Here is a 22,520-nt window from a genome sequence, read left to right as displayed (position 1 = left end):
CTGGATGGGAGATTGGGCAGGAATTGTTCCCTGGCAGGGTGGGCAGGCCCTGGCACAGGGTGCCCAGAGCAGCTGGGGCTGCCCCTGGATCCCTGGCAGTGCCCAAGGCCAGGCTGGACATTGGGGCTTGGAGCAGCCTGGGACAGTGGAAGGTGTCCCTGCCCATGGCAGGGGCTGGAACAAGGTGATCTTTAACTTCCCTTCCAACCCAAACCATTCTGTGATTCTCTGAGAAGTGTTGAGGCCTCTGAAATCACCCCTGGAAGTGCTTTTCAGAGTCTCAGCGCAGGCTCCTTCTCACCAGGGAGGGTCTGGCTATCCCCACTGTATCTCAGAGTAATGAATCTCAGGGAAGTTTCAGGTTTTTTCTTTATGGGCCACTTTTTCAGTGACAAACTCTTTGGGGAGGCAGCACTGACCGAATTCACTACAACGTGAACAGGCTGCAGTGAATGAGGATGAGGCTGAGCAAGCTTTGCAATGCCCTCGGTATGAGCTGCCCTTGTAGCAGCCTCTGTAATCCAAGCTGTGCTTAGTAAATAAACTTCTGAAGACATGTAGATATTTGGAGAATACATTTTTTCTCATTTATTTCCCTCTGAAACTCAGAAATATTAGAGGAGTTTATACTACAGGAATGACATATGTAGGGTTTTGCTGATTCCTAATCTGAATTTCTCTGACACCTTGCACTTGGACACAACACAGGTGTTTTATGTCACATGGGGAAAATAGTAGCATAGTGGAAAGGAAAAAGTGTGTTTCATGCACTTATTTATGAACTTACATCTGCTTTCATCAGAGTCAATGGCTGGCAAAACTCCAATCAGCTTTGGTAGGAGTGGGTGATAAATTTAACCATCAAATCAGCTCGATTTTGAGTAACCCGGTATAAAGGTGAGGCTTTCTAGGTCCAAGGAGAAAATACTTTCTCAGCAGACATTTATCAGCTCAAGACTGGGCAAAGTGTTCTTGGGTACCATGATTGTGTGTAGTCTTACACCTCTTTTTAATTTTTTAGTATTTTTTTTTTTGTGAATTCCAGCTGTAACAGTATATTTACAAAGGGCAAAAATAACAGGCAGCCGTGAAGAAAAACACCTCTGGTTTCATTTCAGACCTGGAGCTGGGGATGAATCACTGCAGAGCTGCACCCTTCACTCTGGGCACACTTTCCAAAAGCTGCTTTTCCACCCTGCTCCCCCAGTGGTTCAGAAATAAAGCAGACTCACAGAAAGTCCTTAAAAAAACCCCTTCATAGACAATCACTCTCTTGTTGTTCTGGGCACTAGAAACACCATTTTCTTGCATCTGCTTACGTTTTCAGTTTTGCTTTCTGTACTGTAGAAGTTAGTTCCAGGCAGTTGAGTTAAGCCCTGGCTCAGTGGTTTAGGGCACACACTCAATTTGAAGTACCAGAGTAGTCCTGTTAAATCCCACGGAGCTGATTCCGTGCCTGAAATTAAGCGTGGTTTTAGGAGATTTGATGGATGGGGGATTTGCTTGTCCACCCAGCGAGCTGAAGGGACAAAACCCTTGACCATCTGCTTCTGGATTTTAATGAAAAGTTATGACTTACTTATGATCTTCTTCCCCACCCCTGTCTGTTTATATTCAGATGAGAAAAGCATCTCAGAAGCCCTGTCAGATTGCCAAAAGCTGTGTGCTACTGGATCTTTCACATCATTTACTGCTCAGTGTTTACAAGAGTGCTTTTAATGCACCATTGCCTGTAGAAGTGCTGTAGGCTGCTACTGATGGGATATTTCACTTTGGAGTCCCTCTGTCCCTGGTTTCTGTCCCCAGAAAAAAAACCCCACCAAAATTAAATAGTTAAGCTAAAGGATGTTGCTAGCTCTCTGTTTCTAAAAATTCAGTGAATGGGCCAAATAGTTCTTTGTAACAGAACCGTTTTGGGGAGTCATAGCCCACATCTGCACTGGTATAAGGGCAGGTGGTGGAGGATGTTCCCAAATATCCATAATTTAAAGTGCAGACTCACTCATGCATTTATGCCATTTGTATTTGTGAAAGGGAAGCAGAAGAAGCCAACATTTCACTCACAGGGAGTCATCACAAAAGCTCTTCTTCAGCGTTTGTGTCTGAAACAAAAAGCAGCTTTGTTTTGCTCAGCTCTGTTTGGACAGAAATAGGCTGCATCCCAGGGTTATATTTAGTGGTGTGTGGTAAGAGAGCAAAACTAAACCTGAGAAAACATTGCCCAAGTGCTCTGGTTGTGAGAGGAAGGGCTGAATTCACCATGCAGTGGCAGGTGCTGACTGTGTTTTCCCTCGTGGTTGTTTTTCAGTCCTGTGGCTGACAGAGCAGTTGCAGGGCTTTTACACAGGGCAGATTTCATATGTGATGTGTTTAGAGGCATCCTGGAAAAAGTGTTGTCATACACTACAAGTATGCTAAGCCAACATTTTCCAGGCAACATTCAAGGCCCTCTTCCTTCTCCTAAAGAAGATTTTGTCATCCATTGAATGACATCTTGTGACATTATTTTATTTTTAAACTGAAAGTCATCAGCAGGTGATTTTTTTTCTTTAATATCTATCTTAACATAGAATGGTAAACTTAGTAGGACCACTGTGTAGAAAAAAATTGCTTTTATTATTTAAGATGTGCACTAAGTATCTCAGCTTCCTAAGTACTTGATATTTTTTTAAAACACACGTCTGAGAATTGTAACTGTGTTAGTTCCTGAGCCAAGACAGTGCTGAGCAGTCAACACAATTGAGTCACAGGGCCTAAAAAAGGGGCTCCAGGAGAGCTGGAGAGGGACTTTGGACAAGGCATGGAGTGACAGGAAAAGGGGGAAAGTCCTTAAAGTGAAGGAGGGCAGGGTTAGATGGGAGATTGGGCAGGAATTGTTCCCTGGGAGGGTGGGCAGGCCCTGGCACAGGGTGCCCAGAGCAGCTGGGGCTGCCCCTGGATCCCTGGCAGTGCCCAAGGCCAGGCTGGACATTGGGGCTTGGAGCAGCCTGGGACAGTGGGAGGTGTCCCTGCCATGGCAGGGGTGGCACTGGATGATCTTTAATGTCCTTTCCAGTCCAAACCACTCTGTGATTCCATGATTCCATGAATCTGTGACTTGCCTCTTGTTTAGTGAGACCACGGCACAATTTCAGGAGTTAAATGGCAGGACTAAAAGAAATGTTAGTAATGAGGTATTGCTAAAGAAACCAAGCCCCAACTAACACCCTCCTTCCCTTGCCAAACAACCTCCTTACATTTAAAGGTATTCCCCATGGCTGAGTTCTTTATTTTGACTTTTGTAACAATTTTTCTCCCTCTGATGAAACACGTTGTAGACATTAAATTAAGGGACAAATATGTCTGTGTCTGCCAGAAAGAAAACTGCGATGCAATTAAAATGCCATTAGGGAACCCCCTGTGGGATGTTAAACCTAAAGACTCTATTCAGAGAGCAAAGCCAAAATTAAAGAGGTGTCTGGTTGCAGATCCTCTGCAGATTTCCCTGTCTTGACTACAGTACCATGGAGACCGAGCTAGTCAGGAGCTGAAAGGTTTTTCCAGTCATGCGTGTGGTATTTTGAATCATGGCTTTGGCAAATGTTCCTTTTTTTTGTGAGCCTTAGGTAGGAATGTGAATACATTGCATGACATGAAGTGCAACTGAGTGTGGAACAATGATGGCAGTGGAGGTGGGCAGCTCTCCAAGCCTTGGACTGCTTGGACAACAGCAACGAAGAATAGTTTTCCCCCAGAAAATGTGAATTAAGTGCATTTCTGTGTTTCTCAGTTGTCTCTGAGATGTTTGGAGAGGGAAATGCAGCTCCTTGCAGCCACCAGGCTGAACAAGCTCATGACCAAACCTCCATTCCATGTCTGGAATTAAATTATTAGTGTTTATAATTTCTGGAGAGATCTGAGAGCCTGATCCTGTGATAATAAAAATCAATATATGGTCCATTGAACCTGGTTGGTGATTTTAGACAACTGGAGCAATCAGCAGAGTCACTGGGTGGGGGGGGTACTGAGTTTCCAGGTGCTCGACTCCCAGTTTTCCATTTCATTCCAGGTGATTCTCTGCAGGTGATATTAATAAGGACTGGAATAATAATGGAAGCACACCTTTCTTGTATGCCTAGGAATTCTCCAGATGACTGCAGCGTGGCAAAAGGAGGGAAGATGGTGAGCAGCTCGGACAGTGTTGGGATGAACTATGGAAACTACATGGAGGAGAAGCACGTTCCACCCCCAAACATGACGACCAATGAACGAAGAGTCATTGTGCCAGCAGGTTAGACCCTCTACACCAAAATGGCATGCTAAAAAAAGGATGCATTTCTCTCCAGTCTACTAAGATTATTTAAGAGGGTCTGGAGAAAATGACCAAGGCAGGTGATCAGGAGGAAAAGAGCAGTAATTTTTAGGGGTTATTGAGAGAATGAGCTGAGAGGGATCACAGTGGGAACACCTCCAATCTGTTCTTCTCATTTCCGCAGCAGAATGGGCTGATAAAAGGCATTCACATCTTATCTGACTCCTATAGCTCCTTTTGGAAGATTTCACCCAAAAGTGGGCAAAAGGAAGAGCCACTTCTATTTCTTATCCCTTGGACAAGCTGGGCACAGGGTGTGTGGGAGAGAGAGAGAGGATCACTGTAGCAAGGTTATCTGTGAAAATACCAAAACACAGTCATTTCTGTGGGACCAAACAGGGCATGAAAAGCCTTTATGTGGGTTATCCCCTGAGTCTGGGCAGCATAAAACATTTTAATAAGCAAACTGACAACTCCACTGCAATGTAAGAGCACAATTGAGAAATTCTTGGTCAGCCTTAGCAGGTTTGGCTGTGGGATTCAGCAGTTCGTGGGACAAGAAGGCTGCCTCCTTCTTGTCACTTCTGGCTGCCTTGTCCTCCAAACAAACCTGGAATATTTTGCAGAATAATTAGCACACCTGTTTCCAAGCCAAAGCATCATGGCATCTGTGGGTGTTCCTAAACCCCACAGGGTACAGACAGGGTAAACTCAACACCTGCAGCCAGGAGGGAATGCCTTGCTGCTGGTTCTTCTCCAGCAGAGAGGTGCCTGTCTGAAATATTTCTGCCTCTGCCATGTTGCTTAATATTCTTACAGTTTTTCAGTTGCTTAGACATGCAAGAGTACTGACTGTGGCCAATTTTGCAAGCTGTGATTATTTCAGTTATTTGTCAAGAAAGGTGTGGACAAATCTGTTGCAGTGTCCCCTGCAGTGGAATTGTCAGTTCTGTTCTGGACACAGGAGAGTGATGCTCTGAATAATGAGTGTCCTGCCAACACTGAAATACACAACTTTTGAATGTTCTCCTAAAACATTTTTCTTCCTGGTGTTTGGCACTTTTTTTTTCTTACAAAGTCTTTTAGTAATCCTTAGCATGGTTAGCTCAGCAAGGGATTTTTTATTTAGTGTATTCCTGGAGGTGTGTTTGAGGTGGATTTGAATGACTTCCAAAGAAGAAGATGGTCACAGTCACAGCCTTGCTGTTTTGAGGTCAGTTAAAGAAATTATTGGGTGAAAATCAGTTGGTTTTGATTACTGCATAGGCAGTGGGCAGTTCATGTGGTAAAGTTAGAAGTGAAAAAGAAAAATTCACATTTCCAGCTGTGGTAACTTCCTGTTTATCATAAATAAGGAGTGTTTAAAAATACAGACATAATCAAAATATTTTGGTAAATTTCCTGGTGTTTGGTTGTTTCCTTCAGACCAAACTGAAGTTTTCAGAGTTCTCTGCTGTAGGTGAGAAATCCCATCCAGACCTAAGATTTACCACCAGACTTGAATCCCTTCAGATTCCTGCTTATTTCATATCAGATGGAGGCATTATTTTAAATGTTTTTTGGTGGAATTCGGGAGGTTTCCACCTCTTTCAGACCATCCTCAACAACAGTCAAAATAGAGGGAATGGCACTGAAGTTGAGCCACAGAAAAGCTATTGAGGCTGTCATTTATGTCCCAGATTTTCTTGTGATGGGAAACAGCCAACTGACCTCCATGTGCTCCATTCCCAGCCTTGAGGATATCACAAACTCACAGAATTGTTAAGATGATAAGGCAGAAGCTCCTGAAGAATTTGTTTCCCCTTGGCTTTAATCTTTTCTCTGCAAAAAGTATAAATTCTTCATGGTAGGAGCTGAGGGACTTTTGTGTTGTTGGTTCCTTACTCAAGAGCAGGGAAGAGTAGAATGGGAGAGAAATAGAAAATGAGGAATTTGGAGGAAAAATAACAAGTGTAAGTTAAAATTAAGGATTCATGAAAAAACATTTTGCTTGAAATCTGGACTGTTTGGGGCTTTTTTGTCCCCACATGGTTTTGCCAATACTTCAGGTATTGAGTAAAAACCCACGTGGGTGTAGCAATGTACAACACAGCAGTCTAGGAAAGAAAATTGAGAATATTTTAATATTCTAGTTCATATTATTAACTAGAGGCCCACCCTAGTTTGTGAAATAACTGCCCAAATCTGTGAGTGCTTACTTAGCCTACCCCCAAGGAAGATTCATTCAGACATGAGTGGAAACTTCACTTGAATAAAGATAAGGATTGAACAGAGAGCTTTGAAAATGGTTCGGCTACAGCTTGTGGTGCTGTCAGTGGGCCAGAAGCTCTGCTAATCTGTGGCTAAAAAGGCCTAAAAACAATGAGGCAGAAGAGCTGAGTGGGAGAAGGAGCTCACTCAGCAGCACAGGGTTTGTTGTTAACACTCAGAGCTCGCAGTTCTCCACAGTTGTTCTCCCTTGCACTCAGCACACCAAATTAATTCCTCCAGCAGTCAGTGAAGAGGGGATTATTTTGCACTGGCCCAGTGCTGCAGCAGTTCCCCTTCCCTGGCTCATTTTCTGCTCTGTGGCCTCACAGACCCCACGCTGTGGAGCACAGACCACGTGCGCCAGTGGCTGGAGTGGGCGGTGAAGGAGTACGGGCTGCCGGACGTGGACATCCTGCTCTTCCAGAACATCGACGGCAAGGAGCTCTGCAAAATGACCAAGGATGACTTCCAGAGGCTCACCCCCAGCTACAATGCAGACATCCTCCTGTCACACCTACACTACCTCAGAGAGAGTAAGCCAGTCCTCCGTCGTGTCCGCAGTCAATCCTAAATTTATTGCTGTGAATAGTTGGGTTTTCAAGTGTCTGTTGCAAGTGTTGCTGTTCCTAAGAACATAATAGGGAGCCCAGCCCAAATCCTAATGAGTTTGATGGAAAGATTCCCATTAATTTCACTCATGTTTCGCAAAGAGAAGAATTAGGGACTCTTTTCTATGTATCCATCTCAGAGAAAAAATCAAGTTGAAGCTCACCATATTCAGCAGGAAGAAAAATCACTTAGGGTTCAGTGCTAATGTTTTTTCTGGTCACATACTCATTTCTTTCCATTTTAACTAAAAGAGAGTGCAAACATTGATTCATAAAGTGAATTCCAGGCATGATTCTAAGGACTGGCAGCAGTTTGCTGTACTCTGGATAGGATCGGGAAGATTTAACTGAATTGAATAAAAAAAATTCTGTAAATTCATGGAAAAAAAGGAACAGTCCCTGAAGTCCAAATGCAAATTAATTGTAGTGCATGGTTAGAATTTCAGTGGGAAAAAAGGGACTAGGGATTACCTGGCTTGAGGGCTTTCACCTAAGCTTGAGGAAAATTTGCCTCAGTTTAAAGAAGTTAAAACAAACATGGTTTTTAGAGAAAAAACCACCAAGCATTGCAACACCAGTGCGGTGCAGTCTCCTCCACACGCACACTGTCAATAACCAGCCAGAAATTTTGTGCATTCATAATAATAAATGATGATACTGGATAAATGAATGCTCTAATTTACCCTGTAGCCCACACACCTCCCTCCAGACTGCAGGCTGTTTAGATAGACTCACATTCAGGCAATCCTGGCAGGGGAAAATATGGTTTAAAAAAGATAATTCACGATTTTTTTTACATTTTGGTGTTGCTTTTTGTTTTGTTTTGTAGCTCCTCTTCCACATTTGACTTCAGATGATGTTGATAAGGCCTTACAAAACTCTCCACGGTTAATGCATGCTAGAAACACAGGTAATGCTGGCACTGCTCCCACTGCTGTAGGTCATCTTCTAAAAGCACAGGATTCCTTTCCATGGGCTGCTTGCTAAAAAATGGAAGTGGTAAATCAGGAGGGAGACGAGAGAATCCCCTCCCTGCTGTCTGTGTGTTTTCTGCACAGACACACAGAGAAAAGGTGAGATCACGCAGGGCCAGATGGTGCAAAAATGGTGCAAAAGTTTCTTGTGTCCTGCAAGAGAATGGGGTCCCTGACACAGCATAAAACTGCAGGTTTGGTGCCTTTCACCTGAGGATTTTTTTGGTCCTTCTGTCTCATTCTACTGTCAGATCTACTCCACAGATCCCTAGAAGCTTCTTGGAGCTCAAAAGTGGTTTGGGCTCTGGGGAATGGGGGTGTCTCCCCTCCCATGCAGTAAATATTATGTAAATCAATAAAATTGCTCTTTAAGCAGTTAGCTCATCTCATTTTCTGGCTGTGTGGGACTTGAGCTGGAATTTCCACTAAGTCTGATGTTGTAATCGCCACTAAGTCTGATCTGAATGTAAAATGGTTTTTGTTGCTATTCACCCTTCTGTTAATGTGGCCCAGGAAATTGTTGAGTGTAGGTAGGAGGATGACACATGCCTTGTCTGTCTTTCAGGATGCAACTTAAAATGTTTAAGAAAATAATTCAGAATCTATTTTAGCTTGCTCTAACAGTTGTGCAACAGAGGATGGCATGGAACTGTACAAATAATGTGGTTTTTATCCCTACAATAATGTGGTTTATATCCCTACAAAAGATGTTTGGAATATTGCATGATCATGCCTGAGGGTATTAGTTACCTACAGTGACCAGAAATAACAATTCTCTATGAGAAAGGAAAAAGATAATACAAAGGATAATGCAAAAGAAAAAAGACAACAAAACTTGGATTGCAATGCTTCTTTCATAATTTATTTCATTTTTCACTCTGAGTGAGTTTCGTAGCAAAATTCACTGGATTAGAAGATTTTTCCCTGAGATTAGAGGTTTGCCACTGGTCATAGTGGCAAACAAAGTCCTGCTGTGGGCTGTAGGCCTGCTGCAAACCCCACCAAAGGCAACAAAAATTTTCCCATTTACTTTGATGTGGTTTGGAATAAGATTTAAGTCCTTTTTAAAAATAGATGGACGTGATGGTCTTTTCCATCTCTGGATTTTGTGATTCTCATTTGCCAAGCAGTTTCCACTTACAGATATCCAAGTGTTGTTCAGCAGTTCTGTGTGTTATCTTTTTCTCTATGTGTGCACTGACAATGATATTCTGAAATTCATTTCACCAAAATGAGGTTATCTGTTATTGGGGAGTGTGAATAATACCATGCTGATCATCAGCATACGGAAAAATTAGTTGTTTCAATTTTCAGTGGACCACAAAAGAGTTAGAAAAAAAGTTCTTGAAATCAGCAGTAATTGACCTTTTTCATGTTCCTGGAGAGGGTCATTAGAAGTCCATTGGGGAAGTCAGAGCAACTTCAATGCCTGAGAAAAGGGAGATTCCATTTCCTACATCAAGCTCAATATTTTTCATTTTTTCACTCTGAGGAAGATTCATGAGATTTCTGAGCGTCTGACCCAAAAGTCTCTGTTGAAAATGTGAACCTTTCTTGGAATGCACTAAGGAAGGCAAAGAGGTTTTATTTCAGAGGATACAAAGCCACCTGCCCAGGTAGAGGTGGTTGAGGTAGAAGGGATTTCCTGAACTTGACAAGACTCCTTTCTTAAAACTAATTTTTCACAGATTTTTATCCAGTAATTTGAATGGATTTACATAGATGTAAAGATTATTAGAATTAACTTTATATACAACACTCCTAAGGCAGAAATTAGTTGTTCCAAGTCTTCATTCATTCACACTACAGGAGGGAAAACGTTGGTGGATTTAGGGACTGTGGAGATGAATCTTTAGGTGTTATGTCCTTTTCTTTCTCTTCAGGAGGTGCCACTTTTATTTTTCCAAACACATCAGTTTATCCAGAAGCAACACAAAGAATTACAACCAGGCCAGGTATGAACAATGACCACGTTTTGTGTGCTGTGATCTTACTCATTTCATCTCTTGAAATATCTCATTCTTTTCCTCCTTCAACTCCCCTTTCATAAATACGAGGCTCTATTTGGAACCCACACATTATGTACCTATATCACATATGTGTGTGTCCATGTAATTGTGTAGAGTGAAATAATTAAAGAGAGCAGTTTAATAAGTCCATTTCTTCCACAAATCTTTGTCTTTGAAGCAAATGTATCAACTTTTTAAAGCACCAGGGAATCAGAAACCTGAGCTCTGTTCACTGGTTCTGCTGCATTGTCCCAGCACAGTCACTGATCAATGCCCTTCAGCTCTCTGTTTGTAAAATGGAACTAAAATGCCCTTTTATTTGAAGTCTGTTGTGGAAAAATACTCTAAAAATGCAGGATACATGCTTCTCCTGCTATCTACATTTTACTTACGTTTGAGGCAAGCAAAACCCACAACAATCTGATTGTGAGTTTAAGAGTCTTAAATAAGTAAAGTCAAAACATAAGGAAGTTCTTAATGCTCAAAATTTTGAAGCCTGTGAAAATGTTGTGGATGTGGTGATTTGTGAAAGGCTAGTGGGAATAATTAAAGAAGGTGAGGACATGGCTATGAAGCCAAAGATTTTCTTTTTATCACCCTTCACTACAAAAAATGCTGGAAAAATGCCTCATCTGGACATTTGCTTTTCCAATAATGAGTGCTGAGTACTAAGGGACATCAGGAGGAGCTACAGCAAAATACTAAATTTAAAGGAAATCCACTACTGAGCCAGAGGCATAAATCCAAGTGTTCTGAAGGGACATGCACTGGAATTGGCTGAGCTCTGGTCCAGAGATACATTCTCACATTAAAAAGAGGGGTTTTGAATAGCAATTATTTTATCTGTGCTCTAGGGTAGAATCCAGGAGGGTACATACAGATAACCATTTTATATACACTTGTACACATGTGTAAATGCATGTCTGTAGGTTTGTTAAGTGATAATTAGAAAAGAGACATAAGGAAACAACTACCAGGCAATTACATCAACAAATTCAACCTGTTTGGATCCTTGGAAATCAAACCCTGCTAGATTTGTTTGTTTATATTAGTGGCTAAAAAGGGAACTGCTGATCCAATGCATACAATTTGGCTTTCATAAGGCATTTACCAAAATGCCCCACAACTGTTTACAATAGAATTTAAGTCAGCCTATCATAAGAAACAAATCAAGAACTGCTTAATTAGCCTGTGACCAATAATGAACATCTTAAGTTGGGATTGTTCAGCCTGGAGAGGGGAAGCTTTGGGGTGACTTCAGTGTGGCCTTGCAGGGCCTGAAGGAGCTGCAGGAAAGCTGGAGAGAGACAATTGCCAAGGGCTGGAGGGCCAGGAGCCAGGGAATGGCTTCCCAGTGCCAGAGGGCAGGGCTGGATGGGAGATCGGGCAGGAATTGTTCCCTGGGAGGGTGGGCAGGCCCTGGCACAGGGTGCCCAGAGCAGCTGGGGCTGCCCCTGGATCCCTGGCAGTGCCCAAGGCCAGGCTGGACATTGGGGCTTGGAGCAGCCTGGGACAGTGGAAGGTGTCCCTGCCATGGCAGGGGGTAGAACAAGATGATCCTTAAGGTCCTTTCCAACCCAACCCATCCTGTGATTCTGTGATTTTGTTGTTACTAAAACCCAGAAATTCCTCTAAGGGATTCCTGTCCAGGTGCCCAGGAAGCTCATTAGGGAGAAACCACTTGGCAATATGTTAACAGCTGAAAATACAAGTTGAGAAATGCAGCACAGGGCACAAGTTATTTGCATATCTTCCTGATTCCAAATGAGCCCCCTTCACTCATGAAGGAGCAACTTAACACAGTCATCTTTATTTATGGCACAGTGACAGCCACTGCTCTGCTCGTGGGCCAGAGTGGAAAATGTGAACAAATGAAGAACCACAGTGGAGAGCCACATGGGAAATGTGGCTGTGCCATTAAATACCCCAGCTGTGTGGCCTTGCATGGAAGGCTGTGTCAATCATCCCTTATCAAAAAGGCTCTCTGCTGAATTTAGAGGTGCTTAGAAATGCCTGGGAAAGCCATGGGAATATGGAAAAATCTTTGGAGCATGTTGAGAGATACAGAGGTTTGAAATTGTTCAAATCACGGTCTGGGGTTGAGGCAACATGATATAATTATCAAATTAAAGAGTGTCACAGAGCACCTGCTTAGTGTCAGTTTAAGAAGAAGGGATATTCCAAATAAATTAGACATTTTCATGGGGCATTAAAGCAGACTGTGGCACCCAGGAGCTCTCAGTGGCACTGGGGAATGCCAGCACAAATAGGGATGAGAAAACAAAGCAGAACTATAGAAACAATTACCAAACAAAAATCCAGAGGCCCCAAACTCTCAGTAATTCCCAGCAGAAGTGAACATGTAACATACAGCCAGAGGGACCTGGTGTCCTGCAAGAAAAGCTAGGCCAGTTGAGAGGATTTTAGGCAAAGGCTGGAATGAGTCTATTTTCCACTGGACTTGAATGAAAACTGGGATTTTTTGTTCCCTGACAAGGTCCATGATTTCAGTATTTCTTCCATCCTCTGTGTGATGGAGAAATAAAATGTTAATTTTCTCTAGAGGAAAAGGTCCTAAAGTACATATCAGACATGGGGAGTTCCTTCACTTCAGTGTTTTTACCTAACTCACATTTAAAATGACACTTAGGAAACAGAATGCTTTGTGTCAACATCTTTCTGTGTTCACACAATTACTTGTGGAATTGCAGTTTGGTTTTAGGGTGTCTCTGTTCTGTGCAGAACTAAACATTTTCTACAAAAAACTGTAGTGATTTTGGGAGCATTGTTTTATTTTATCTTTTACAATTGAAGGTTGATGGATGTCTTCAAAGTCAGAATTTTTATTCAGAAAAAAGGGGGTTTTGCAGAAATTCCGTTTTCTTTCAGGAAACTGTTTTGTTGGCTTATTCTGTGGCTTTCCTTTGAGTTAAATGTCACATTTCAACCAGACTGCAAAGAAGCTTTCCCATAACAAAGCACTGTTCATGTGAGAGCAAAAGCAGACCCTGGGGACAATCACTTGATGACATGAAAAAGGTCAAAAATGAGGAGGGAGGGGGAATAAATAATGTTCAGTGGGAATCAGCCAAATCCTGGGGTGCAGTTCTGGAGAGAGTAATTAAGCACTGCCATTGTTAAGGCACTACAATAGAAAATGGGAAATGAGCAGGGCTTGCAGTGACAAAGGAGGGTTTCTCCAGTCACCTTTACAACAGAACACAGGGTTTCAGTGACAGTAACACAATGAGGCTCTCAGGAGCTCAAGGACACCTGGCTGGGGTTTGTCTCTCCAAACAGGAGCATTCCCATCAGCGATCTGTCCAAGATAAGGACATGTTGTGCTGATATCTCCTGGACAAGAACAGATCTACTTATCTGGAATAACAACGTGTTTATCAAGGCACGATGCTGAACTAAGAATGAAGCTGGAACTTCGCTCTATTTCGAGAAAAGCTGATAACTGGATTTTTCTTTTCATGGAGAGGGCGTAGTCAAAAGATCATCTTGTGATGTGTTGAGTTAAAAGGCAAAACATCTTTCTCACTGTACTGAATTTGTACCAAATGTGTTTCAAGTGCCACCAAGTACAAGCACACACAGCATCTCCCAGTCCTCTCAGGGCACAGGTGTCTGATAGTTTGGAGATCCAAAAATAGGAGAAAGGGGGGGAGGAGAAGGGAGATAGGAGATAGGAGAAAGGAGATGAGATTGTGGGTGGAGTTGTGGTTGGGACAGCATCTTTCTGGGCAGGGAATGGAAAAACTGGAGGGAAAAATAGGTTCTTCATGTCACCAGAATCTGCCTGGCAAGGGAATCTAGAGAGGAGGTGGAGAACCTACCATGGAGAACCTGCCATGGAACTGTCAGGACTGGACAAGAGACACGCAAGCCTCCCACAGCTGAGCCCCCTCTGTACAGACAGAACTCAGAACCCACTGGAATAATTGGGAAATTCTGGAGTTTTTTTGCCAGGTGGTAAAGTCTCTGAGTAAACAGCAGTGTTGATCTCAGCCTGGGCAGGACACCTGCAGGTCACAATGATTCACCTGAACACCAGTGTTCTGCTCAGAGATGAGCACCTGCACAATGCACACGATTTTCTCCCAGGCTGTGGACTCGTTCTCAAGAAATTAGGGATACAAGGTTACTCACTATGAAAATGCAGTACAAAGATCAACTGCAAATCTCAGCAAAAGCAAAAGTTTGGAAGTGCAGGGTTCTGGGAGGTGGAAGTGCTGGCAGGCCAAACAGACCAAATAAATTAAAGGCAATTTGGTTATGCATTTCACGCTTTACACTTTATTTCCATGCAATGCTGCTTCTCCCAGAGCTTGGAAAGGGGCAGACCTGCCTTGCACAGAGCCAGTCTGGGGTTGTTTCTTTGCTTCCTAACTGGTCTCATTTCCAAACATGAACCCTGAAATAAAGCACAAGTAGTGTTGAGAGTCAAGACATCTGCACCAACTTAGTTCCACCAGGTGGGCACTGCTACCTTCCTGAGATCCTGGAAGTTCCATAAGTCTCTGATTTTGGCAGTAATTTTAGCTAATGTGTTAAAGTCAGCCGTGGAAAAGCACAGGAAACTGCCAAAGATTTCTAAGGGTAAGCCAAACATTTGAATTTACTACATTTGCTTTATGAAGAAAGCTTTTATGGTTTAGTTTTTTCATTTTTTTTATATGCTAAAGCACTGAAATAAAATAGAAGTAACGAGTAAATGAAAGAAAGGGAAATGAAAATTTAGATGTGTAAATTTAAGGAGCTTGTCCCAAGAAGCAGAAAGGAATAAATCAACTAAAGCCTGTCTTCTTACAAGGAAATACTGCTAGATGCTGAATTTGGGAGGTTTTAACAAAGAATTCCCTTCCTATTTCAGTAATTTCCCAAATCCTGAGTCCCCCCCCTAAACCTACCCTTTCTGGACATCACCACTTGATGCCATATCTGCATGAATAGGTGTCCTTTTCCTTCCCAGATTTGCCTTATGAGCAAGCCAGGAGATCAGCATGGACGAGTCACACCCACCCCAGCCCTCAGTCAAAAGGTAAAAGCATCTGCACAGCTGGGGAAACATGGATTAGACTACAGAGGGAATTATAGGAGCTCTGGAGGGGTTTTATCTGTGCATTTTTGGAAAGCCATTTGTATGGGCAATTCTGGGATGTGTCACTGGGCAGCCACATCCCTCCTTAAAGTCAAACTTCATCGAGTCCATCACCATAGAGCCTTAAAAAGCTTTTTGTGAGCTTTAAATCCTCTTGTGTCTATCCTGGGGCAGAGAGCAGCAGGAGTTCCAGGCCTAGGGATCTCTTACAGGTTTGGTGAGCAACTTCCTAAGTGGAAAAATAACTACATGGGGGTTTTTTTTCCCATTTTTCAGCTACTCAGCCATCATCCTCAACAGTTCCCAAAACAGAAGACCAGCGTCCTCAGTTAGGTGGGTGTCATTTGGTTTGCATTCTGCCTGGGTTTGTTGAACATGATGAGAAGGGCAGCTCTCACCTACCAGCCAGACTGCACAATCTGGTTCAGACCCCTCCAGCTGGAGACCCCCTGAAACCCCAGATGTGTATGGGGTTGGCTCTGCAGCTGGATTTGGGATGAATGTGATGTTTAAAGGCAGTGACAACCTTGCAGAATGAAAATGCTATTAAAAAAATCTACCTACAGTGTGGGTGCAAAGGTGGAAGGTAGAGATGTCAAAAGACCCCAGGAGCTGAAATACCTGTAGCTGGAAAATGTACATGAGCCCAAAAAAAGAGAATGGATTACAGCCTACAGAAACCCATTTGAATTTGGCTCCTGAAACACAACAGGAATATTAGAGGGATTCTCAGTCTGTTGGGAAACTGAGGAGAAAGTAGAAGTTGATGGGTTTGGAAAGTATTGGTGTAGCAAAATGGGGGCCTTCTGTGTTTTCAAAGCTGCAAATCCATGGGGTGGGACCTAATCCCTTATTGCAAATTCAGCTGCGTTTTGGACAGGTAGCTGGAGAGCACTACAAAGGTCCTGAGTCAGTCATGGCTTTTGTTAACAGCAAAAGGTTAGAAGGAGGAAATAAAAGAGATTTAGAGGATATTCTTAGCTCAGAAGACTCTGAGCCAGTTTTTATCACATGGATTTTAAATCATTATTCTGGTTTTTGTTGTAACTAAACAAGACTGTGCATGAATAGGTCTCGTTAACTCCTGCACAGACTGCCTGGGAAGTATTACACTGATTTTTGCCCAAGCAGTGTTTTATCTAATCTGGCCTTCCAACCACGAGAATCTTCCTAGAAATATACTGATGATTTATGTAAGTCCTGAGGGCCATTTAATGGCTCTGTGTGTGAGCTGCACAGATTATTTAAATGTGTAAGGCATGTAACCTGATTGTCTGTTGGCTGTAGAAGTGACAGGGTCACTCAGTGCTTGCAGCCCATCACTTTGGCTTTGGTCCTGCTGTCACAGCCTTGCCATTTTCCCTGTTGGACTTCAGACCAAGCTAAGTTTTCATTTCCAGAGGGAGTTCCTAGAGGGAAATACTAAGATGCTACAGGCATTGTGGGGCTGACACAGGCTCGAGTCCCAGCTGTGCCCAATGCCCACCTTGTCCCCAGCCCAGAGCACTGAGTGCCACCTCCAGGCCTTCCTGGGACACCTCCAGGGATGGGGATTCCACCACCAGAATGCTTCATAACAAAGCTTACATTCTGAATACATACATCTGCATTTAATACATAACAAAAGGCAAAGATATATCCTTGCACACGGAGTTGGAAAGGAAAACATGCAAATGTTGCCATGCAGAGAGAGAAAATTGCTTAGGTGTTGGACCTGCTGTCCCATCAGGCAGTGCACACTGCCCATTACAAGGTTAAACAATAATAACAGAAGTATTTGCCATCATTGTTGAATGATTTTAAATCTTTCTCTCACAATTTTGTAGATCCATATCAGATTCTTGGACCGACCAGCAGCCGACTTGCAAATCCAGGTGAGAAGGGGTTTTACTGATGTAGGTGGCTTTCCTTTCACTGCTGAGTATCCCCACTTCAGCTTTAAGACCAGACCTGGGAGTTGATGTCACTGATTTTCCCACTCTTCAGTGTGATTTACTGGGAGCTGATGATACCCAGTGTGTTGTAGAATTAGGTTTCTAAATTACACGAGGGTGGGACTGAGGAATTTAGAATCATTAAGGTTGGAAAGGACCTCCAAAGAATCCAGCCTTTAAAGCTGGTGTTCACTTCAGTTGCCTAAACATCAGGATTTGGTTAAGGGATGTAAGAGACCCCATCTGGTCTCCAGTTACCCCTCCAGAAGGGTGCAAATCTCTTACCAATCTTCATCAGATGTGTCCCAGATTCTGTTAATCCACAACACAGTATCATACTGGCCTTGATGAATATAAAATTTTGGGATGAATAACCCAAGCCAGCAGAAATATATAGGAAAAATAAAAATAAAAAAAAAAACCAGGAAAGCATAATCTGCTTGCAAAGAATAATTGGGTTAAACACTTCAAAAATGTTCTCCCACCTCAGGAAGGCAACGGGGTGCATTGTGGATAGGGATGTGTAGCATAGAAGAGAATCACAGACTCACAGAATCATTCAGGTTGGGAAACACCTCAAGGATCATCGAGTCCAAGCTCAGACCAGCATGTTTTTGCTGAAGACAGGGGATCTGCTGGGTGATTTAGTAGCTCTGATGGGGAATTGTGCAGACTTCACTGCTCTGAGTCCGCAGGCCACGCTGTGGCTGTACAGCACCACTATTTCCACCACAAGCCACCACAAGGCACTGACACTGTGTGTTCCACTTGCATCCCTTGCCTGGACAGCCCCAGGGCAGTGCATTCCATGTTCCACACGGATCTCCTCAGCCCCCAGTGACTGGTGGTTCTTTTTACAACGACCTATGGCTTTTCATGGCCTGAAATTGGCAAAATGCTGATCCGTTTCCTTTCACTTTCTCCCAGGTGACATTGAGCACAGTTCTAGATTAGCTGACTTTCTAAACAGCTTTGTGTGGCAGGAAAGTAATTAAGTATGTGTTAAGGGTGGATTTTCCAAATGGCCTGAGGCAGTGGGGGTTTCCAGGCAACACTGGTCTTAACTGGAAGTGGGGGCCTACATCCCTTTAATTTGTTCATAAATCATGGCTTTTCAAATTTTATCAAGTGTCCATTTGGTAGACTTCATTACTGTGGATGACACTAACACAATCTGGATTGGGATGCTTTTTTAACATTTGGATATGGAATTCCTCCATGCCATCATTCCTGTGCTTTCACATGTTTTGTGTGTTTATAAATCGGTGGAATTACTCTCTCATTAAAAGGAAATTGACAGCAACCATTTATTTTCATAGGACTATATATTACATTTGGAAGGCAAGTGTTTATGTTAGAACATATGTTGGATTGCTTATTCAAAAATTTGTGTTTTGTCCAGTGCTGAACTGTTTATTGATTTTCAAAGCCTAATCCTCTTGTTATGTTTCGTGTATTAAAACTTGCATGCCTTGCTCATACCACAGATTCTTTTGTTTGTTTGTTTATTTAATGCATGTTAATGGAACAGAAGAAATTCATTAAGGCCAGTTTGGATAAATACAATTTAAATGAATATGGGTTTCAGTTGCACTGAAGTATAAACTGCTAATGGGTTTCAGATGCTGCTCTAGCTCGATATTGTAATTGCTACTATAAGCTTTCTAAAGAAAAGCTTGTTTATTATACCCACAGAGCTGGTTTGGATAAAAAAAAAGAAAGAAACCCAACCAATTCCTGGTCAGAGATGCAGTTCAGAGTTAGCACATCCAGGCTGGTTGGCAAATTCTGCTGACACTGTGCTTGTGAAACAGATTGCGTCGCAAGCTGCTTCAGCTGCATTTTGCATCATTTCAGTGCTGCTTTGTTAAGAAATGCTAAGCTTCTAACATGATTATCAGTGGCAAGGCCCTTGGAAATCTACTTCCACTTGTCTAAAATGGTCAAATTTTGTTGCCCTACCTCACTTTTGCGAAGTTAACAGCAGACTTAGCTATTTTCTTTTTGCAGTGGAATTGGCAGAGAGAGAGAAAAATACAACAGCAACATTTTATGTCTTCATGTAAAATAATCATTTAAACTCATTCGAAGCAGAATGATGACAAGAATGTATTTTATGGACCTTTTCACTGTTCTTGCAATTGTTTTGCCCTCTGGTTGTATGCAGTGCAACAGCAAGCTAATAAGTTTCCGCTCTGCATTTCCCCAAATGCTGCAAAGGGATGATATGGTTTGGCACAGGCCCAGCTTGCTCTAAACTTCTCCATTTTGTGTGGGCTCATTCCATAGCAGAGAACATTTAGTTACAACATAATGCTGTGAGAACAAGCAGAATGTTACGCAAGCGAAAGCTGTTTGTGCTGAACTTTAGAGATTAGTTTCCTAAATGAGCGCTGTATTATTTCCCCATCAATTGTCTGCGCTGAATGACATTAGGTAACAATTAAAGCTCCATGGAATGGCATTCTGCCACTCACATGAGGGAAAACACGACACATTACAATTATCCCTGCTCTTTAGGGTTTCATGAGGCGGTCCTGGGAGGAGGGGGACTGGTTAATAGTAAGAATTAGGAGGCGACATCACAACATTTCCTAATGGGGTCCTCGGGGAGAGCCTGCAGGATTGATGCCTTGACATTATTAATGCTACCCCTGACATTCCCGCTCTGTTCCTCCCCGCAGGGAGCGGGCAGATCCAGCTGTGGCAGTTCCTGCTGGAGCTGCTGTCGGACAGCTCCAACTCCAACTGCATCACCTGGGAGGGCACCAACGGCGAGTTCAAGATGACGGACCCCGACGAGGTGGCGCGGCGCTGGGGCGAGCGCAAGAGCAAGCCCAACATGAACTACGACAAGCTCAGCCGCGCCCTCCGCTACTACTACGACAAGAACATCATGACCAAGGTGCACGGCAAGCGCTACGCCTACAAATTCGACTTCCACGGCATCGCCCAGGCCCTGCAGCCTCACCCCCCGGAGTCGTCCATGTACAAATACCCGTCAGACCTGCCCTACATGAGCTCGTACCACGCGCACCCGCAGAAGATGAACTTTGTAGCTCCCCACCCCCCTGCCTTGCCCGTAACATCCTCCAGCTTTTTTGCTGCCCCCAATCCGTACTGGAATTCGCCGACTGGAGGGATCTACCCCAACACCAGGCTGCCAGCTGCTCATATGCCTTCTCATCTTGGCACCTACTACTAAGTGGGGTGGGAAAATAAACACCAGGCAAAGCAAAGACGCTTCTCGTGGGGATCCGCTCCCTGAGGAATCGCAATGAACTCTGTTGGAGTACTCGAATTAAAAGTGCCTAAAGAGACAAGTGAAGGTTTGGCTGGGAAAAAAAAAAAACACCAAAAAACACGTTAAAAATAGATGTCAAAAAGACTCTTTGTAGTAGGGATTTAAAAGGAAATATCCAAGAAGTATTAAGATACTAAAATGTAATGTATATGGGCATCGACTCTGTGGACCAAATAACAATAGACTATTGTAGGTAGAAGCATGAAATGATAAGGAAAACCTATGGAAGCTGGTGGTCTTAAAAAGTTGATAAGCTTGTGTGTAAAGTTTGGTATCATGCTAGTGCAAAACTGGGACTATACTACAGCAATATAAGGATAAGTCTATAGTGACCTAACATCCAGTATAGGGATCATTACAAAAGAGAGGGAAAAGGAAAAAAAAAGAAAGAAATAAAAAGCCTATCTGTATTTAAAAATAGAAACATATCAACAGAAGAGACTGGTTAGTGTGGAAGCTGATTTGGAATAGAACTGCAGTGGTGTAGGTAAAATGAAATGAGATCCGTTCATCAGAGCGAATCAGCTGCTCAAACTGTGAAGACAACCCAAACTTTCAGATTCCTTGGCAGTTTTACAGGAACCCTGAGCCAAACGTGGGAAATGAGAATGTGCTGGAGGGCAAGTGTATGATTGTAGATCAGTGGCCTGCACCTGACAGAGGAAGCAGGAAGGAGAAGGAGGAGGATGAAGGTGGTGAGAAGGGGAGGAAAGAAACTTCTTGACCAGTAGAGACTGAAAAGACTGAAAACTTTGTTGTGTTGGGACTATGAAGAAACATTTGTTTGGACTTGTGAAACATATTGCTCAGTATTATACCATTCCCAGTATTTCAGGAGGAACAGACTTGATTCAGTAGTAATAAAAAGTGGTAAAAAGGGAAAAGCAGAAGAAGCGAGAAATCAGAACATGCATCTCTTTTTTTTTTTTAGGGAAGAAAAAAAAAGCAAAACTGGAATTGTGTTTGATATTTAAAAGTTGCCAGTTAGAACCTCATCATTACAAAGGGAGTTTGTTTCCTATTGGTTAGAGCAAGAGACAACCCTTGACTGCCAAAATCAGAAATCACCTGAGTATTTTTGTTAGGCGGGCGCCAGTTTTTCTTATCGAGTCGCGAACGCTGTGCGTTTGTCAGAATGAAGTATACAAGTTCAGTGTTATTTTTTTTTTCCTTTTTATATAATTATTATATAACTTATGCATTTATACACTACGAGTTGATCTCGGCCAACCAAAGACACACACACACACACACACACACAAAAAAAAGGGACAATCCAAAAAACTATCGTGGCCTTGAATTTAAACTCTGTATGCTTAATGTTTACATTATGAACATATTAGTCCTTAGATTGCAGAATGTATGTAATAAAATAAGCTTGGCCTAGCATGGCAATTCAGATTGACACTGTGGTTTGCATTTGTATTTGCATTTTCTGTGTGGGACACCCATGTCAGATCTGCTACTCGCCAGGTTAAAATAGGCCAGGAGTTCTGGGTTGTGAAAATGCAGCAGCAAACAGCCTAAGTTTGAAGTGCACAGGTGCTGTGTGTCTTCTTTTCCAGACAGTTCTGCTAAAACACTTCCAGCCCTTCTTTAACAGTGCCTTGCCATTCCTGTGCTGAGCTTCTCCTCAGTTAATCCCAATTAATTCATCGACAGCTCCACGCCCAAGACTGGAAATGAAGCCTAAGGGAGGCCTCTAAGGAAGAGTATTGATACTCAGAAATTATCACGTTATGCTGCAAAATCCCAGCCTGAGATTTATCTTCCTCCTGAATCATGTGTTGAATTACCATGCCCCCTTGCCCTCAATACATTCAGTATCATTATTAGTAAATAAAGTGAATAATGAATAATTTCCATTATTCCCTGCTTTAGAATGGAGTGTATGGCAGCTTGTTCATTTGTCATGGCAATCCATCCTGGCTGTTTACAAAGGGCAGGAGTTTTTATTTTTCTCTTCTAGCTTCAGAGGCTTCCCACTCTGTACCCTGGGCTCCAGAACTGGCATCACTCCATTCTTTCCCAACACCATCTGAA

General features: G+C 42.8%; 1 protein-coding gene across 9 annotated transcripts in view; it reads left to right on the top strand.

Annotated features, from left to right (window-relative positions):
* The window catches only part of ERG (ETS transcription factor ERG), a 135,748-nt gene extending 113,866 nt beyond the window's left edge, over positions 1-21,882 (top strand). For 6 of the 9 annotated variants that reach the window (XM_069012822.1, XM_069013280.1, XM_069013209.1 and 3 more), the window contains 8 exons: positions 4,119-4,270; positions 6,871-7,074; positions 7,979-8,059; positions 10,007-10,078; positions 15,111-15,179; positions 15,516-15,572; positions 17,066-17,113; positions 19,858-21,882. In XM_069012822.1, coding sequence (XP_068868923.1) covers positions 4,119-4,270; positions 6,871-7,074; positions 7,979-8,059; positions 10,007-10,078; positions 15,111-15,179; positions 15,516-15,572; positions 17,066-17,113; positions 19,858-20,378 — 1,204 coding nt within the window. In that variant the 3' untranslated portion in view covers positions 20,379-21,882. The remainder of the gene's footprint in view (positions 1-4,118; positions 4,271-6,870; positions 7,075-7,978; positions 8,060-10,006; positions 10,079-15,110; positions 15,180-15,515; positions 15,573-17,065; positions 17,114-19,857) is intronic. The other 3 variants (XM_069013138.1, XM_069013066.1, XM_069012987.1) reach the window with 3 other exon arrangements.
* Positions 21,883-22,520: the final 638 nt, after the last annotated feature.

This window comes from Aphelocoma coerulescens, chromosome 1 (assembly GCF_041296385.1).
Source record: "Aphelocoma coerulescens isolate FSJ_1873_10779 chromosome 1, UR_Acoe_1.0, whole genome shotgun sequence".
Classification (NCBI taxonomy): domain Eukaryota; kingdom Metazoa; phylum Chordata; class Aves; order Passeriformes; family Corvidae; genus Aphelocoma; species Aphelocoma coerulescens.
Note: the sequence above shows the minus strand (reverse complement) of the source record. Positions and strands in the feature narration are given on the sequence as shown.